The sequence below is a fragment of the Corythoichthys intestinalis genome, chromosome 2 (assembly GCF_030265065.1).
Source record: "Corythoichthys intestinalis isolate RoL2023-P3 chromosome 2, ASM3026506v1, whole genome shotgun sequence".
Classification (NCBI taxonomy): domain Eukaryota; kingdom Metazoa; phylum Chordata; class Actinopteri; order Syngnathiformes; family Syngnathidae; genus Corythoichthys; species Corythoichthys intestinalis.
In genome coordinates, this window is record NC_080396.1 from 4,484,843 (window position 1) to 4,504,661 (window position 19,819).

General features: G+C 39.8%; 1 protein-coding gene across 1 annotated transcript; it reads right to left on the minus strand.

Moving 5' to 3' along the window:
- Positions 1-1,385: 1,385 nt before the first annotated feature.
- LOC130912007 (V-type proton ATPase subunit S1-like) lies at positions 1,386-19,214 on the minus strand. Its single transcript, XM_057829718.1, has 10 exons — positions 19,043-19,214; positions 18,389-18,509; positions 9,347-9,421; positions 9,098-9,285; positions 8,990-9,027; positions 7,962-8,047; positions 7,662-7,888; positions 7,543-7,578; positions 7,127-7,364; positions 1,386-3,264 (listed from the first exon to the last, which is right to left on the minus strand). Exons 1-10 carry the CDS (start codon positions 19,171-19,173, stop codon positions 3,052-3,054), a joined length of 1,353 nt encoding a protein of 450 aa, XP_057685701.1. The 5' UTR covers positions 19,174-19,214; the 3' UTR covers positions 1,386-3,051.
- Positions 19,215-19,819: the final 605 nt, after the last annotated feature.

Consider the following 19,819-nt stretch of genomic DNA (forward strand, 5'->3'; position numbering starts at 1 on the left):
GGCTTACCTTTTCGTCCACTGTAGGACCACGGCCCCGAACAAAATGTTTACTGCATATGAAGGTGAATGGCTTCAACTTGCTGTTGTTAAACTGGTCTTTTGACATCCTCACAAGTTGATCCATTCTTCACATTTTATTCCTCCTAATTTTTGGCTTTGGGAAACGTATGAAGAAAACATCCTTCATATGATGTCATGTCTAGTCGTTTCTACAAGTTCCATAGAAGCAGTGATTACCCAGCATGTTCGTTTTTTGAAAGATTACTGGCAAAAAAAAAAAAAGGAGTAATAACGTGAGTTGTACGCGAGGGTGTGTTTATATTGACCCACTTCTGGGTTACGATGGCAACAAAACGGTCTAAAAATAGCATTCGTGCGGTACGCTATTGCACTATACTATTCCGGTGGCCTGGCTGGTGAGATCCCAGCAGTCTGGCCAAAAGGTCAAATTCCAACATGCTTTAAAAAAAAAAAGACAACTAAATCTTCAATAACCCTGCGTAGTAACAGAGCACGGTCTCATCAGATATTTCAACTCATTTGTTCCCCAAAAATTTTTAAATACGTTCTATTTTTAATTGTTTCAATGTTCCAAATGCGTATTTACAAGTCTCATGTTTTTTTCATAAGAGACATCTCTGGGTTCTGATTCAACTGAGCTCCAAAGCACAAACCTGAAAATCCATTTTAAAGCAATAAAACTGGCCACTGGAGGGCAGTAGCACATTTGGTAAGACCCGCAACCCGATTCAATGGAAACGATCGGCCGGGCAGCACGGCTGGGGCACCAGCGGAAGGATGCCAGGTGTTGGATGACCGAGCAGAACAACCGCGAGGACACCCGGGATGCCAGGTGCTGGACGAACGAGCAGAACGACCGGGACCACCAGTGCAGCAGACGATGTTGTTGAGTCTGTGCTGCTCGCCGAGCAGACCACGCAGAGACTCAAAAAAATCCATCTTTATGAGCAGTGTTGTCTACTGTAATCTGATTACTTTTTTCAGTAACGAGTAATCTAACGCGTTCATTTTTCTACACCAGTAATCTGATTAAAGTTAGTTTCCTTAGTGTCTCTGCGTTACTATTTTTTCATTGCCTCATAACGTATGTAGAATGAAGAATATTGTCGTCAAGTACGAAGAGCATTTTGAATAGAAAATGCTCAAATAAAAGGTTCCCGGTACGTGTTTCTATGACAACCTCTTAGGGATTTCCTGTTTTGGTCTCGCGTCACGGGACTGAGGCGGATGGACATTCACACCGAGTACTGAGACGCTGCGAGGGAATGTTGATCTGTGGATATCCATGAATGAAGGTGAGTATTTTTCCTTCATTCTGGAGGGTATCAGCAAAAGTTTGGACCCCCTACATGCGCAGCCGTTTCGTAGCTTTGCCGTAGCAACGACAGGCAGTCATCGCTCCAAGTTGGTAAGATTTGTTTACATCATATGCCTGTTGCACATTCATGCCGTTAGGTGATGTGTTCGTTTAGCATCTGTGGGATGTGTTTTAAGTCCGACTGAGTGTAAAGTGCTAGTTGCCGCCACGTTTTGTGGCCAAATTGACCGCGTGTGTGGTGAGAGGAGTACTTCCGGGTTGTTAATATGCACGGCTGCACGCGCATCCGCGCCCGCCACCACCTTTGTGTTTATTGCACTGTACAATCCACTTGTGTGTTGTTGATTATTGTGCCGTCAATTTGCATTGTTTTACATTGGCACTGATATGCTGTTAACCATAACCCGAAATTCAGAAGTTTTGACATTAGGCTTAAGAGTTAGCGGGGTTTAATTGGTCGGTGGAGTTGATTTCAACAAATTCCAAGCAGTTTGTCAGATATTTGTTAGTTTCAGGGCTCCGGAGTGGCTAAGCTAGCGCGAAATTCTGATATTCCCCCTTAAATTCAATCACCGGAAAGTCAATTACATGTGATGACACTTTTCTGTTGTCATTCTTATTTTGAGGCGGCAAAGGGAGAAAAATGGGTAAAAAGTAACTGATGGATTACTTTTAAAGTAACTTAGTTACTTTGTTAATGAAGTAATCAGGCGTAATCAGTAATTAAATTACTTTTTCAAGTAATCTGTGACAACACTTTATGAGACGGGGCGATGAGGGAAAAGCTAACTGTCAGCTAACTTTGGCTAGCTGTCGCGGCCAAAACAGCGTCATCTCGGTTATGTGTAAATAAATTGTTACTTTGCTTTCAAAAGCTCTATTTGTCTTGTTGTTTATGGTATTTTGTAAAAGGAAAACATTATTCAGATATTTGGGATGTCACAAAAGCAAAAAATAGCTGTTAAAGTCAAAGTTATGTTTGAAACGTATGCTCTCACAAAAAGCTCAATTTCTCTTTTTTCATCAGAAATTGGAAAATTGCTCAAACTAAGCTATTTTCTAATGCTGATTTCTAAAGAATGGAAAAAGATATAAACTTACTTTTTTCCTGCTGAAAGAAGAGAGTCTTTCTTTTGGTGGGTTCCATGCTATATAGCAATAGAACAGAATTTTCTGTGGGCCTTGCAAAATCAGTCAAAATCCAGTAAAACGACCGGGAGTGAAGGGCCTTCCACTGGTGAAAATGGCTGGGAGTGAATGAGTTAAAAATACAAAAGCTGTAGAAATGTATATTTTGTTTAATTCAGAGGTCTGTAAAACACTCTCAACCACACATTCGTCAAGAAGGAAGAAAAACAACAATAAAAGCATCCTCTAGAGCAGAGGTCTCCAAAGCGGTCCTCAAGGGCTGCTGTAGGTCTTTGCTTATTGTTCCTACCAATCGAGCACAGACAGTTCAACCAATGAGGTTTGTACTAAAACAAGCTGCAATCAACTGATTACACTAACTCGCAAGACACCAGATTGGGTAAAAGGTACCATCTTGTTTGTTGGAATGAGATCCCGCACCCACTGCGGCCCTATGTGGAATGCTTTGGAGACCCACCCGCTCTAGAAACAGTGACACCGCTAAAAACGTGCAAATCAAATAGATTCAACCTGATGGTTTTGGCACTTGGGAATGAACGCGTCTTCACAACGGTTTGCAACCCTCACTCCGACTGAGGCACAGAAATAGACGGCCCTTTAGGGTCGTCAAATCGGTCCATGGTGTTCAGCTGCATGATCATGTGGAGCCCGTAGACCAAGATGGTTAGCATGAGGAGCGACGTCAGCAACCCCATCCAAATTCCCGGTGTGAAAAAGCCCGCGCAGTCGCTGGCGTAGGAGAAATTTGTTCCATTTGCCAAGCCGAAGCCTTGAATCTGTAAAGCGGGAGGGAATAGTACAATGCCGTGAAAGAAAAACCTGATTTTATGATAGAGTATTAGTGCTAAACAAAACAAGAAAAAAAAAATAGCACTACGAGAGTAAAGTGAATAGCATTTCAAATTTAAAAGTCGAAATTACTGCTGCAACTATTAATCGATTAACTCAAGTAAATTTGATTAGAAAAAAGATTATCATTAAATTTTGTTGCTACGAGTATTGGTTTAATTAAAGTGGCACTGTAATTTTTTTTTTTGAAAGTGTTTGCATTTAGTTTCAATGATTTGGGTGGATACACTGCCATCTAGTGGCAACAGTGAATATGACAACTTTTCACATGGCTGAATCCAGCTGCTCCCTCTCAAGACGAACATAAGCCAAGTTTTTTTTTGAGCTAATGTTTTTTTAATGCAGTCCTAATTTAATTTATAGGTATATTTAACAGTTTTCTTCTGGGAATATGTGTTTGAACCAATTGTTAAGTGCAATGTAAAAAAAAAAAAGTTAGCCTTTTATAGCATTTAAGCTAGCGGACTTGTGCTATGTTAGTTAGCCAATTGTTCTTGTGTTGTACTTAGATCAGTGGTTCTTAACCTTGCGAAAGGTACCGAACCCCACAAGTTTCACATGTGGATTCACCAAACTCTTCGGAATTAGATAATAAAGCAATTTTTTGTAATTCAAAACCAATATATCTAAGCTAGCAAGCTAATAATTTAGCAGACTCCTGTTCAATTTTTTTCTCATTTTGACAGCATGTTTTATAAACAGGTCAAAATTTGTCACCACACTGCCCATTGGTCTGTTGTATTCCCTCATACCAAGTGAGAGTCAACCTTCCACTGGGCAAACCAGTTCCTCCTCCCATCAGATCGAGGACTAGCAGTTAAAAGAAACGGATTAAGCCAGTAAATTGGGAGCAAACCAGTCCAAAAGCTAGTCTAATAAACCACTTTGCCTAGATTTAATTATCATACGAAAATTGAGTTCTGCATTTCTTTATTTTCACCGAAGCCCTTCGACTTACTCACCGAACCCAGGTTAAGAACCAATGACTTAGATTCTTATTTATTTATTTATTTTATACCGTTTGAGGCTCAGCTCACGTATTTAAATTTTTTATGTTCCTTATCCGATTACTTGATTATTTGAATAACTACAGTGCTGGCCAAAAGGTTTGGCACCCCTGCAATGCTGTCAGATAATGCTCAATTTCCCCCAGAAAATGATTGCAATTACAAATGCTTTGGTAGTAATTCATTCATATATTTTGCTTGCAATGAAAAACACAAAAGAAAATGGGAAAAAATGATTAGCATTTTATACAAAACTTCAAAATATGGGCCTGACAAAAGTATTGGCACCCTCAGCCTAATACTTGATAGCACAACTTTTAGACAAAATAACTGCAAACTGCGCCAGGTCTCTTAGATTTGAAGGTTGCCTTCTCCAATTTTTAGATCTCTCCACAGTTGATCTATGGGATTCAGGTCTGGACTCATTGATGGCCACTTTAGAAGTCTCCAGAGCTTTCTCTCAAACCATTTTCTAGTGCTTTTTAAGTGTGTTTTGGGCCATTGTCCTGCTGGAAGACCCATGACCTCTGAGGGAGACCCAGCTTTCAACATTATGCTGCAAAATTTCTTGGTAGTCTTAACACTTCATAATGCCACGCTCGCGGTCAAACAGTCCAGTGCCAGAGGTAGCAAAGCAATCCCAAAACATCAGTGAACCTCCGCCATGTTTGACTGTGAGGACCGTGTTCTTTTCTTTGAAGGCCTTGTTTTTTTCCCTGTAAACTCTATGTTGATGCCTTTTCCCAAAAAGCTCTACTTTTATCTCATCTGACCAGAGAACATTCTTCCAAAACGTTTTTGGCTTTTTCAGGTAATTTTGGCAAACTCCAGCCTGGCTTTTTTATGTTTCTGGGTCAGAAGTGGGGTCTTCCATAAAGTCCCTTTTCATTCAGATGCCGACGGATAGTATGGATTGACACTGTTGTACCCTCGGACTGCGGGACAGCTTGAACTTGTTCGGATGTTAGTCGAGGTTCTTTATCCACCATCCGCACAATCGCTTTCGTTGAAATCTCTCGTCAATTTTTCTTTTCGACCCACATCTCGGGAGGTTAGCCACAGTGCCATGGGCTTTATACTTATTTTGCTTCTGAAGTCCTCAGACAGTTCTTTGGTCTTCTTTATTTTCTCCATGCGCAATGTGGTACTTCAACTTTAATCCATTTTAACTGGCTGCAAGTGTGATTTAGTTATTGCCACCGCCTGTTATGTGCTATTGGTAAGTAACAGGTGCTGTTAACTACACAAATTAGAGAAGCATCACATGATTTCTCAAAGGGTGCCAATACTTTTGTCCGGCCCATTTTTAGAATTTGGTGTAAAAGGATAATGATTTAATTTTTTTTTCATTCTCTTTTGTGTTTTTTCATTGCAAGCAAAAGAAGACATTACTACCAAAGCATTTTCTAATTATTTTCTGGGAGAAATTTAGCATTATCTGACAGAATTGCATGGGTGCTAATTAGAAATGACATGATCGGACCCGATCACGTCATTTTCAAAGTATCTGAATCGGACATGCCTTTTTTAATATATATATATATATTTTTTTTATTAAGTCGTTTTCTAATTGTATTTAACGTTACAGACATAATATGTTTCACTCATCCAGAGTCTTTAGGCTTAAGGTAGGGTTATCAAGTTTATCCTAATAACGGCGGTAATTAATTTTTAAAAAATGCATCACGTTGAAATATTTAATGCAATTAATGAATGCGCTGCACGATCCACTCGCGCTCAATCTATAATGGCGCCATTTTACCTGTATAGAAAACTATAAGGCAGCGTAAAATGAGTAGAGTGAATTTTAGCTGCCTTTGGAGCCTTTTTATTAATTGACTAAAGCCTTACAATCCCTCTCACTACGATTAGAAATATCGTGGCAAACAAGGTGAAGCATGGCAGTAATTGATCTTTTTCTTAACACCCTATGTTATTTCCCAACGCAGAGAAGATATATCATTTGGTAGCACTACACACAGTCATGGGTGCACTTCCCATCATGCATTTGGGCACAACAGTTAAATGGCTACAGTATCATTTACTGAAAGCTCAACAAATACACTAGATGCCAATATTTAGTCACAATATACAACGTCACAAGTCTTTCTATCCATGGATCCCTCTCACAGAAAGAATGCTAATAATGTAAATGCCATCTTGAGGATTTATTGTCATAATAAACAAATACAGTACTTATGTACTGTATGTTGAATGTATATATTTGTCCGAGTTTTATTCATTTTTTTCTTAATACATTGCCAAAATGTATATGATCGGGAAAAATTATCGGGAATAATTGGAATTGAATCGGGAGCAAAAAAAAGCAATCGGATCGGAAATATCGGGATCGGCAGATACTCAAACTAAAACGATCGGGATCGGATCGGGAGCAAAAAAACATGATCGGAACAACCCTAACGCCAATACTTTTGGCCAGCACTGTAGTTAATCGATTAATCAACTACTAAAATAACCGATAGCTACACCCCCTTGTTTTGAAAATATGACAGAAACAATGTCGCATTTTCGTCTCGTCAGGCGAAAACTGGCATTCGTCTCGTTATGTTTTAGTCTCCCGAGACACGTTTTTCCGCTCGTCATGATTGTTCGTCGACAAAATATTTTCATTTCTTTCATTATTGACGAAAACAACACTGATTACGACTTTATAATCTCCTAATACGACTTTCTTCTCGTAGTACTATTTCTTATCTCTTTGTTAGACCGTGTGTCGTACTTTATCAGAATGATTTGGCTAGATTTTTTTCAGAGCACGTACCTGGAAATCACTGAAATTGAGCCCCCAATTAGCAACGCTTGGATCTGTGGAATTGGGCACGAGCAGAGCGTCCTGGAAGCTTTTGAGGGTCTGGCAGTGGAAAGAATACTCGGCAGGTGCCGAGATAACGCGGCTCCCGACGAACGTCGCCGTGGCGCCGTTGGACCGCAGCTGCACTGAGTCCAGCGTGAACCAGTTTCGAGCCGAAACAGGATAAAAACGCTGACTCATGGCGAAGCTGTAAAATCCGACGCGAGAAAAACCTTTACGGTGACTGAATGCTGTGGAAGCTGCCACGTCTTGTTATGACAACAGAAGTCCCAGTTAAAATTGATTGGGCGTCAAGCGGCGTCAATGTCAGCCAATGAGTTAAATGGGAAAAAAAAAAATCTATATTTGTGCTTGAAAGTGTATACCTGAGGCTAATGCCTGATGCATACTGGAGCACAAGCCTGGAAAAGACAAAATGCAAACATTAGTAAACCTCACAAAATGGCCGCCACGTTACAGCTATCCAAAAAAAACAATGGCTCACAAGGCACTGTCAGCGCTGCACTGCGAACCCGCCAACGAGGGCGTTTCGGCGGCGAGGTCCGTCCACTGGCCAGGCTGCGACAAGCTGACGCTGAGATTCCGCGCCCACAGCATGATGCAAGGGCCGCCGCTCCCGTTGAAAATGATAGGCGGTTTGACTTCAGGGACGACGGCTTGGAGTAGCGAACGAGAGCCGGCAGCGGTCCAGTGCGCCGGCTCGGAAATCACCTGCCGACGTCAAAGAGTTTAGCTGTTAACGGTGTCCATTTTGGAAGTTTGTCGATTGTCGGTCATAGCTCACTCGTGACGGTCGGACACCCGTGTACATGGCTGTGTAAGGCACGTTTTTGTCTTCCATGGCACTCATTACCCTGGCCATGATAGCATCTGTTAAAAAAGGAAAAGTCACTGTTTTGCAAACTGCCAAAATAAGAGACACTGAAGAAGAAGGGAGCAGGGTTGCCATGTTGGAAAGATCATGTATCAGTGGCGATTGCTCTAAAACAGGGGTGTCCAAACTTTTTGCAAAGGGGGCCAGGTTTGGCGTGGTATAAATGTGGCGGGCCGACCTTGGATGACGTCCTTTACGTAGAACGATATATTTAAGCAAATTTTAGCAAGCCATTCTGTGTGTCCCATTTTCTTTATTATTTTTTTTCATTGATAATTTCAACAATCTCACAACTAGCCTTTGTGGCGTTCTCTTTTGACTCTCGTGCTTTTGCGAAATACTGCTGCTGTGAAATTAAACTAGCTTCAAGTTGCTTCAATTTCTCGCTGCGCATCTTCCCTATAATCTTATCGTACATGTCAGCGTGTCTTGTTTGGTATTATTGCCTCACACTGATAATCTTATAATCTCGATGGGTCTTGTATCCATTCCATGTCAGGTAGTCTAGGCACATTGTTTGCATCCTGATTAGCGTCTGGCTAATACATGTTAGGTCCAACATAAAATTCCATCCTCTTCTTCCTCCAACTCTTCAAAGACTTGGATCTCATCCCTTATATCGCTGTTTGAATCATTGTTTGAAGGGCTTTGTATGGCGGCTGTATGTATGGAGCTGCCATCGCTGTTCCCGGTGTGACGTATCACTTCCGGGTTCGTCCCCTTTCAGGCTCGAACTTCGGAAACGCGACTATTTTGTCAAATATACTACATATAAATTATTTTTTCATGCTTTATTTGTTGGACAATGTTTAATTACTTTAATTGTGACCCTATTTGGCATGTTATGAAATTACTTCACATTACTGCTTTAAATTAAATCTAAAAATCTGACACAATCTTTCTTTCACAACTGCCAGTTGATCACAACTGACTCTTACCATTGTCACGTAGCACTTCCTTGCAAGACTTCGGCGAGCTAGAAGGCAAAAATAAACTCGTGTTAACCCGGTGAACAAGCCACCGGAGTGATTTTCGGTCTACATTACCTCTCGCAATAAGGCAGCTTGACGACGAGTAAGTTGCTGACCGACGACTCCACGCGAATTTGTGACAAAGCGTCGGTGTCCACCGGCACGGGCGAGGCGCCTAGCTGCTTTTCCAACAGCCCCAGCGTGGAGGAGGGCGAGCACGCTACAGCGGGGAACGTCACCGAGGATGACGACCGCAGCTGCGCCTGGACGCCGCGCGGCAATTAAGAAGTGCCTTCGAAAAATTGCCGTGCGTACAAAACTTACCTGCACGTTTGTGAAGACGCTGTCCCGCTCATTTCCGAACACACCTCCAAAGACGGTGAAGTCTTCTTTGCTGAGCTGAGTACAAACAATAAAATTCTACATTATTCTTATGTCTGAGTAACAATTATGCAAGTACATTTAAAAGTTGTGACACGCCGATTTAAAACAAATACAAGAAGCCTTCCCCTAGAGAACACAGAGGAACTTCCAGATGGGAAGTCAGCCACCAGCTCACTGTCACACTAGGGTGACAATCACAGCGCCATGTCACATGACTCCCCCCGGTCAGCTTCCCTCATTTACTCATACGCTACCAAAAACATATTTACAGTGAGGAAAATAAGTATTTGAACACTGCGAGTTCGCTCACTTGGAGATGATGGGCTGGTTTGAAATTTTCATGGTAGGTGCTTGTCCACTGTGAGAGACAATCTAAATAATCCAGAAATCAAAGTGTATGATGTTTTTAACAATGTATTTGTATTATACTGCTGTATTTGAACACCTGAGAAAAACAATGTAAATATTTGGTACAGTAGCCTTTGTTTACAAACTTTTCCTGTGACTTTTTACCAGGTTTGAGATTTTGCACCACTGCTCCATACAGATCTTCTCTAGATCAATCAGGTTTCTGGACTGTCGCTGAGAAACACAGAGTTTGAGCTTCCTCCAAAGACTTTGTATTGGGTTTAAAGGGATCCTCTGTTTTTAAGACAAGTAATTCTTAAAAGATAAATGTTAGTATGAGTTATAATAATTTGATATTAAAACCCCTCTTAATGTTTTTGTTTTAATAAAGTTTGTAAAATTATTTTAAGTGATAGGTCGCTATTCTTGTTACGTCGCAGTGCGTGACGTCACCGGTCCCGTTGCCGAAATTCCAGCGTGTCACTCGTTAGCTTTCCCAACATGTCGTCAGTTCTACCCTTCCTATTTGAACCAGATCTGAAAGTGAAGAGCGGGACAGCACTGTCGGTCGTTCACAAGACGAGCTTCAGGGAAAAATGCATGCAGCAAATACCTGATAAGACAAAAGTTGGGCAAAACTGGTGATGCGAGAGTCGTTGGGAAGTCCGGTTGGGAGCGAGAGTGTATGCTGTCCGGTTTTATTAGCAGATATTCAAGGTAAGCATATTGCGTTTTCAAACTTATCCCAATATAATTATGTAGATTGTTAGCATCCAGAGCTGTCGTGTGCTTACAGTACAGGCCAAAGAGCACACCTTGTGTAATCCACATCCTGTACATTATAACGCGTGGTAGCTAGGATACGTGTATAAAAGTACCAAAAAGGGGAGAAGCTTCCACTTATGCACATTTATTAACAAAAATAATATTTCCACCTTGACCACTCTTCACTCGGGAGCTCAGCAGTATGCAAACACCGTTCCCTGACGAGGGAACGCGTCAACAAAAAAGATAGCAATAGTAATCCAAATCCGCGTTTTTTACTCACTCCAAGATCCAGGAATTAGACGATACAATGGCAAAGTCGCAGCCGCGATTAGGCCGTCGATTCTACAAAATAGACCGATCCGAAAAGCCACTGTGGGACCGACAAATCCAAAAAATGGACAGATTCGAAATAGAGCAGGGCGGTAAACCGAAAATTTACCGTTACCGAAATTCTTCACGATGACCGACGTAATTTTGACCATGTCGGTAAATTCGGTAATTTAATAAAAGAAGAAAATATAGTCTTTTCATCCCGCTTTGACTGTGTCGTTCGGCTATGTTCATTCCCCTTTAAGAAAGCAGACTGTGTGCTTACGTTTGGAGTCACATGGTTTTCAGGAAGCCAATCAAACAGAAGCCCGGTAGGCTAACGCTAGCAGCTAACGGTAGCGGCTAACGCTACAAGTAAACGGGATGAAGTCGGGCTTAAGTTAGCATCGCCAAACTTTCACCCGACATTAAGTAAACTCTTGACGGGTTCCAGATAGGGATGGAAAAACCGAGGCTTTCTGAAACAATGAACCACTTTTAAGACAATTGCCCTAAATTGAATCACTGTTTGACACACTGCAAGAGCCCCATCTACTGGATAAACAGTGCACGTTTCTTTTTAAAAGTAAAGTTGACAAATTGCCTCAGCATTACATATCTTTAATAGAATTAAGTGGATGTCGTCTATTTCAACCAGGAGATCGTGTCGTCATTAAGTGTGATTTACACAATTAAAGTTGACCTCTTTAAGCCTGTGTCATTGCTTTTGTCCGTGAAGATGTGTTCAAAGCAGTATTTGTAATACACGACAGTGCTAGTCTTGTAAGTGGCTCGTCCTAGATGACGGGGAGTAACTATGTATTGTTTATTTTTTTGTAAAAATTACAGTACAGTAAGCACAGTGCTTGTGAACAGGAATATTATTTATTGCATACTGTAAGGATTTCCAAAATCATAAGATGTAAATATTTGAGCCGAATAAAAGAAAGGAAAGGTTTGTGAAACATTTTATTTTTTAATTAAGTATAATTTCTGGGGGGCGGGTGGATGTGTCGTATTTGTATCTATTCTAAATATCTAAACGTATGCCACTATCTAGCATATAACAATGCGGAATGAATTTAATTAAATTCAAGTGATGATATTTTTCAAGTCATACAAGCTGTTATAAATGTTCACACAAGAATTCTTATTGTTTACAAGATTTATTTTAATACTTAATGTTTAGACTGCATGTGCAATTGTTAAATTGAAAGCTGGTAAATAAATTTAACGTGAAACTGTTCATTTGTATTCCATGCATTGATTCAAATTTTCAAAGTATATAACAGTTTGCTTGGGCGAATTTATCGTCATTTATCGTTATCGAGGTAAATCTGCTCAATTTATCGTGATACGTACTTAAGGCCATATCGCCCAGCCCTAATTCGAAACCAATATTGCAGACGCGGTGGGACCGTCGGATCCAGAAAATAGACGGATCCCTTACTTGACTGAGGATCCAGGAAAAATGTTCGGGCGCTAGTTGTAACGCGTGGTGGGTAAGATACGTGCATACAGGGACCAAAAAGGGGGAGAAGCTTCCACTTACGCACATTTATTCACTAAAAATAATAATTCCACCTTGACCACTCACTTTACTCCCCTTGTTTCCATTTGACTGGAAATTGCATCCAAAAGCAGCACATGGTGGCATTTTACTTCGCGAGTTTAGGCAGCAATAAGCAATTGTTGAACACGAAAGATAGCAATGACGTCATCACTGCGAGCCCGCAAACCATGGCACCAACTAACGGTCAAAATATGGACTAAATATTATAAAATATTGCCATTGATTTAACATTTTATGTGTTTCTAACAACATATTTTAGTACAAGAGAACAATTGTGGTTTATTAGAGCTTACATGTATTTAAGTTAGAGGATCACTTTCAGTTCTGGAGGCTGGCTAGGCCCCTCTAGAACCTTGATATGTTTTTTACAAAGCCACTCCTTGGTTATTCTGGCTGTCTCATAATATTCGGACCATTGTCATGTTGGAAGACCCAATCACGACCCATTTTCAATGCTCTGACTGAAGGAAGGAGGTTGTTTCCACAAATCTCACATTACATGACCCTGGTAATCCTCTCCTTAAAACAGTGCAGTCATCCAGTCCCATGTGCAGAAAAACACCTCCAAAGCATTATGCTACCACCCCAATGCTTCACAGTAGAGATGGTGTTCATTATCCTTCTTCCGCCAAACACTATGAGTGGAGTTAAGACCGAAAAGTTCCATTTTGATCACATATGGCCACATGACAGTCTCCAATGAACACCCAAAACGGGGAACCTTCCATGCCATGCATTATTTTAAACCATGACGTCTTAGTGTATTACCAACAGTAACCTTTAGGGTTGGGTATCGTTTGAATTTGAACGGTTCCGATTAAGAGTGTGACAATATCTCGATACAGCGATATATCGCGATATTTTGCAACCCGATCGATTATCGATATGCTCCCGCCAAGTAGCGATACTTTTATTTGACATATTGGTCATTGGATGCTGTAAACTGCTCAATGTGTGTTGAGCAATTCCTTGGCGGTCCACTAGGGGCGCTCGAGAGTGGCGGCGAAGGTAAAGTGCGCACAAGTCGCCTGGACAAGAAGAGAGGAAGCTCCAAGTGGGTTGAAAAAAATAAAAAAGCTGCGTGACAATGGTGGAGGAAAAGTGAGAAAAATATTGCTACAAATCACAGATATGGACACACTTTACATTTTACACTAACAAGAAAGGAAGTAAGTTGAACAAGGACACATTTTACACTAACAAGAAAGGAAGTAAGGTGAACAATGACTTTGCTGTATGCAAGAATTGTCTAACAAAAATAAGGTTCACTGTCAGCTGGTGACGAAGTGGACATGGATTTCTTCACTGCTTTACTTTCATCACTTGAGGTAAGAAAGTTTTGCAATGTACTTGTAATAGATTTTTTAATTTACATAAATTATTTTGATGACATTTGGTGTTGAATGATATAAAATAAACCAGCACCCAAAACTGGATGAAAATGAATATCAAACAACCCTACATGAATTTACTGATTTGATATAAATTTGAGAACCACTTTCCATCTAGTTTACAACACAAACTGTTATTACTGCCATTTTGATACAATAAGCCATAAAAATGGCTTGAATAGTTTTCAAGATATATAAGGTGATGTGCATGATAATTAATATAGCCTACATATTAAAAATAGGTAATTATTGCATTTTTAATTTCTATACATTCAATTCATACTTTTTTTAATTCACTCAATACATCCAACACAAAAAAAAAATCAGGATTTCAACTCAAAAGCTATTAAGTAACTAATATTTTGTTGTTGTTGTTGTTGTTGTTTTTAAGGTGAGAAAGAATGATACTGGTGGTGGAATGATATTGACAAACCAATGCTTTTGGCAACAAAGGTCATATACGAATAAAAGACCCACCAATTTTATCATTCCCCCATTCCAAGCTCAACTGATGACTGACACCTCCAGCACTGTTAATTTTTTTGAAAACATTTAAAACTTCAAAGAAATTAAGGGTGCCATTCATCATGATCTCTCAAAGAAATATCAGTGGTTGTGGTTTCTTTCCTCTATATGTGCAGGTACACAATTTGCAGTAGATTTATATTTTACAGCAATGTTGCACTGAAAAGGTGTCACTGTTTAATAAATGACTTAAACAGTATTTTTTCAATTTTGAAATATCTTTTTTTTTTTCTTCATTTCAACAGTTGTATCGTAGAATATCCTGTATCAAATTTCTGACCAATGTATCGATAATCGCTGTATCGTGATATCGGGAGATAATCGTTATCGTGAGCCTTGTATCGCGAATCGTATCGTATCGTGAGGTGCCCTGAAGTTCCCACTCCTAGTTCCGATTCCTTGTTTCAATTCCGGTTCCAAACAATTCCAATTCTTTTGATAGGCAGAGTGAAGAAAAAATGCATAGTTTATATTAATTTCTTCTCCATTATTTTTTTAATTTAAATGAACGTTCAATTAACTTTGCTATGAATTTCTCACAGGACTATTTTTAACTTGTATGTAAATATCAGTCTTGAAAATGATGGTTTTTTCCACAGGAGTGCACTTTCACAAAGATGTTTTTTTCAAAAGCTCACAGAGAAAACATTTACTCATATTATTTTGCCTAGGTTTTAGAGTGTCATATGCCGGAGGCATTTACTGTATTACATCTTTTGTTTTAGGTGGCAGTTCTACAAGTTAGTTAAGGGCTAACATCTTCCAGATGTCAGGCGGTTGAGTGTTCTGTCCCTTGATCTAAAGTCGACTACTTTTTAGTGTGATTTTTTTCTAAACTGATATATTATTCATCCGTCCACAAGATGTCACTATTGTAACTCCGGACTCTACAGTTTTTCTTTGGTTTTGCTATGTGTACTTGGCTTCTTCTAGTTGTGACATACTGGAAGCAGCAGGCAAAAAGAACACTTGGAAAAGAATCCTTCAGGTGTACAGACACTACACACCTCTGTGCTACACATTGTTGGGAACCCTTGATAAAAAAAAAAAACTGTAAGTTGCACGTTTTAACAGCGGGTCTGATATTCTTTCAGTGTGTTTATTCTGTCCCGATCGATCGGGTCCGATCACGTCATTTTCAAAGTATCGGAATCTGCAAAAAAATATCGGACATGCCTTTTTTTAATATATATATATTTTTGAAATAAATCGTTTTTCTAATTGTATTTAACATTACAGACATAATATGTTACACTCCTCCAGAGTCTTTAATTTAGGCTTAAGGTAGGGTATCAAATTTATCCCGTTAACGGCGGTAACTAAATTTTTTTTTTTAATTTATCACGTTAAAATATTTAACTCAATTAATGCATGCGCTGAACGGCCCACTCACGCATTGTCGCGTTCAAACTGTAATGGCGCCGTTTTACCTATATATAGAGCTAAAAGGCAGCGTAAAATGAGTAGAGTGAATTTTGGCAGGCTTTGGAGCCTTTATTTAATTGGCTAGAGCCTTACAATCCCTCTCCCTACGTTTAGAAACATTCTGGGAAGCAATGTGGGGAAGAAAGGTAGTAACTGATCTTTTTCTTAACACCCTATGTTATTTCCCAACGCAGAGAAGATATATCAATTGGTACCACTACGCACAGTCATGGGTGCACTTCCCATCACGCATTTGGGCAGAACAGGGGGCTACAGTATCATTTACGGAAAGCTCAACAAATACACTAGATGGCAATATATAGTCATAATATACAAAGTCACAGTTATCCTTTAAGAATTACAAGTCTTTCTATCCGTGGATCCCTCTCACAGAAAGAATGTTAATAATGTAAATGCCATCTTGAGGATTTATTGTCATGATAAACAAATACAGTACTTATGTACTGTATGTTGAATGTATATATTCGTCCGAGTTTTATTCATTTTTTTTCTTAATGCATTGCCAAAATGTATATGATCGGGAAAAATGATCGGGAATGATTGGAATTGAATCGGGAGCAAAAAAAAAAAAGCAATCGGATCAGGAAATATCGGGATACTCAAACTAAAACGATCGGATTGGGAGCAAAAAAACATTAGGGATGTCCCGATCCAGGTTTTTGCACTTCCGATCCAATACCGATATTGTTTTACACTTCCGATCCGATACTGATACTGGCCGATACCGATACCGACCTATCTGAGCATGTGTTAAAGTTTAAAGTTATTTAGCCTCCTTACTTAGTTGTCAGACTCATGTTGAAAGAGGTTTTAGTACCCTTGATAACAACTAGCAGCTGAATTAGGAGTTTGAATAACATACAACGGTTGGTAACAAGAAACTGACCTGTTTATTCAGTGACAAACACAAAACATTGTAAATAACAAACAGAAGTGGCATAGTCAGTCAGTAAAACGCGCAAATAATATTGTTAACTGTCTTAAAAAAGCAAAACACACCAACAACCTCAGTGGAAAATCCCACAAATCCCCCAAGCTATTAGATGCTTTTAATGTTTCGTGCATTAGTTACAAAAATTGTATAAAAAGCCTCTCAGGTTTAAATAAACGACTATTTCAGTATCAAGTTAACATTTTAAAACAGTAAATAAAATACTCAAGTCCCCATTCTGTATCAGCAGCTTTAATCTACATTCAATTCATTTAATTTTGTGAATCAACTGTTAACGTTGTTAAAATTGCTCCCGTTATTCCATAATTTCCCTTCTGTCTACTTTCGACGTGAAAGTTTTAAAACTGTTTTGAAGATAGATTCAAGTCAAGATTTTGCCGATTTAGGAGTATTTTAGATAAAAAGTTAATTAGGTTCGCTTGGAAGATTCACAACAGCCTACTAGGGAAGTCTTCTGCTTTAAGATGGCGGCTGTTTACTAACGCATCTGGTTTTCATTACTTCAATGTTGCTAACGCAGTCGTGTAGCATCTGGTTCTATATACATATGATATCTATTATCTCCAGTAAAACGACGTTGATGTAGTTTGTTGCGGCTGTCAGCAGCAGTCAGGTATTCTTGTGTTTTTTATCCAGCGGCATGAGTTGAGCTAAAGCCGTGAGTTGAGCATTGGCATTACCCGGGTCTAAGACAAGTTATGTTTACTTTCGGGAAGCAATGCGGTCAGTTTCTCATTGCGTCCCGAAGACCGCGCTGTGTATTAGTTCCGCTTTACTTGACATATTTCAATAATCGGAATTTAGATGTTTGTGAACCGTTCTCGAATCTTCAGCGGCCGAATCGCGCATTGGATGGTGCGTCTTTACTCATGTGAGATAATGGCTCGTCATCCAGAATGAATTCTTCGGCAATAACTCTTGTTATTCCCTGGGCTTTGGGACTGTAGAGTGCCAGTTTGTCACGCATAGCAAAAGTTTCTGCCAGTGTTAGTTGCGTAGGACCTTTCTTTTTGTCTTCGGTTTTCTTAACATACTCCTCATATTGTTTGTGGTGGTATTTCGCTAAATGCTTGATTAGGTTGGTTGCATTAAAACTTCTTACAGCTTTACCACTACGCTTGACTTAATTGTGGCATATGTTGCTCTCTGCCTCTTCGTCTTTGTCGTCCTTTAAGGTGAAATGATCCCACACAGCTGACATTTTTACCGATAAAGTCCATCGGTAAATTGGGAGACGGTAATGTAAATGTAGTGTGTTGAAGGTGTGCCGTAAAATGCGGACCGGATTTTCGGGAAACCGAAGCAAAAAATGGAATGGATTATATAAATCGGTGCGCTGGAAAACCCGGACCGGACTTTAAAAAAAAAAAAAAAAACTATCGGAAGTCTGGATCGGAATTTTTCCCGTGTTCCAATCCGATACCGATGCGCATTTTTTTGCCCATATCGGCGTCCGATCTGATCCAAATATCGGATCGGGACATCTCTAGTAACAATCACTAATGCTTGTCTAATGAATCAAAGGCCCCTATTCTCATGCATCAGCACCCAACAGCGCCCCCTGCTAACGGATTTCCGTCACAACGACAGAACTTTAACCCATGGTACTACAGAAGGAATCTCTTATGAAAAATGGCTTGGAATGAACGAGTTAACAGGTCCTCACTGACCTTGTCTTGCAAAAATAACAGCACGGTGTGGGCGCCTGAGCCAAAGGCAGAGGCCAGGTAAGAAGCCAACTGCTCGCTGGACATGATGTGGCCCGCTGAAGACGGCGCAGCAGCGGGCAAACTGCAGGGCAGCAGAGGAGAAACATTGTAATCGAGACACTGAATGATACTAGGCTGTCAATAGGTAGAAATCCTAGGAGGCAATTCATTCAGTCCGAATGACGGACGTGTCCTAAATAAGCATCTCCGAAGCAGAAGTGGGTCAATATATTGAAAGGGTGATATATATTTGTAGCTCAAAAGGTTATCGATATACTTCAGCAAATAATAAATATATAGTTTTAAGAAGGCGTCACTGTTTAAAAAAAAAAAAACAGGAACCAATAGATTGTTACCTAAATCTTCCATTAGAATACCTCGGCTCACTGGCTGCAATAAAAATTTGGTTTATGCACATTTTTTCTATGTTTTGCTTATTACAAACACAAATTTAATAAATAAGTCCACTTGGATAGAACTTGTTAATCACTTTTATGCTCAAATCCTACGGAATATGCGTTTTCTCGCGTTTCCTCAAACGAAACAGAAGTTTGCATCGGTCAATTAGCATTAGCACGGCAAGCAACAGGCCAGGCAACAAAGTGACATATTTACCTGCGGTTGGACCAAATGACAAGTGGCACTTGCGCGGTGGAGCTCGCCGTCCCGAAATGGGCTAACAAGCAGAAAAAAAGTAGTATAAATCGCGCTAGTGGGGACCAGGAACACGGAGATCCTGCCGCCATCTTCAAATCAATGACTGTAAACGCTGGGAAGGCACGAGCACGTGACCTGCACCAGCTGACTGTCATGTGGTGGCTACATATCGTATATATCAGGCTAGATTACATTACGGGTGAGTCGACCGCGTCTGTAGCTAGCAGCCATCTTGCAGCAGCAGCAGACTGCCAGATTTAGCGGAGAAGAAATATATCAGGCGGTTTGATAAAATTTGGGCTCTTGACAAGATTTGGCGATTTCGGAATTTAAATATTTTTATTAATTTTAAAAGTTAAACTTGAATGTCTATAGCTTGAAGCTGCGTTGCTAGTACTGAATGGGCATTTTAGCGTTTCTCAACATGTGAGCTCTGAACTGTTTGTAATTTCTGATTTGTAGGCCATGGTCAAATTTAAAAATAATAATTATTTAAAAATGAATTTTTTTACATGTTTTGGTTTGTTTCGAATCACTTCCTTTTGACAGGTGGATTTGCTTCTGCTTTTGGCAGCGAGCTCAATAGAAATATTTTTCCCAGAATGCACTTTGATTCGGCCCCAGAAAATATTTTGAAAGTTGTATTTTGACAGTGATTTCTTTTAACGGCCTTCTTATTATTAACGTTTAATAATTTGTATTGCACCGATACCATGTTTGAATCCTATCATGGCT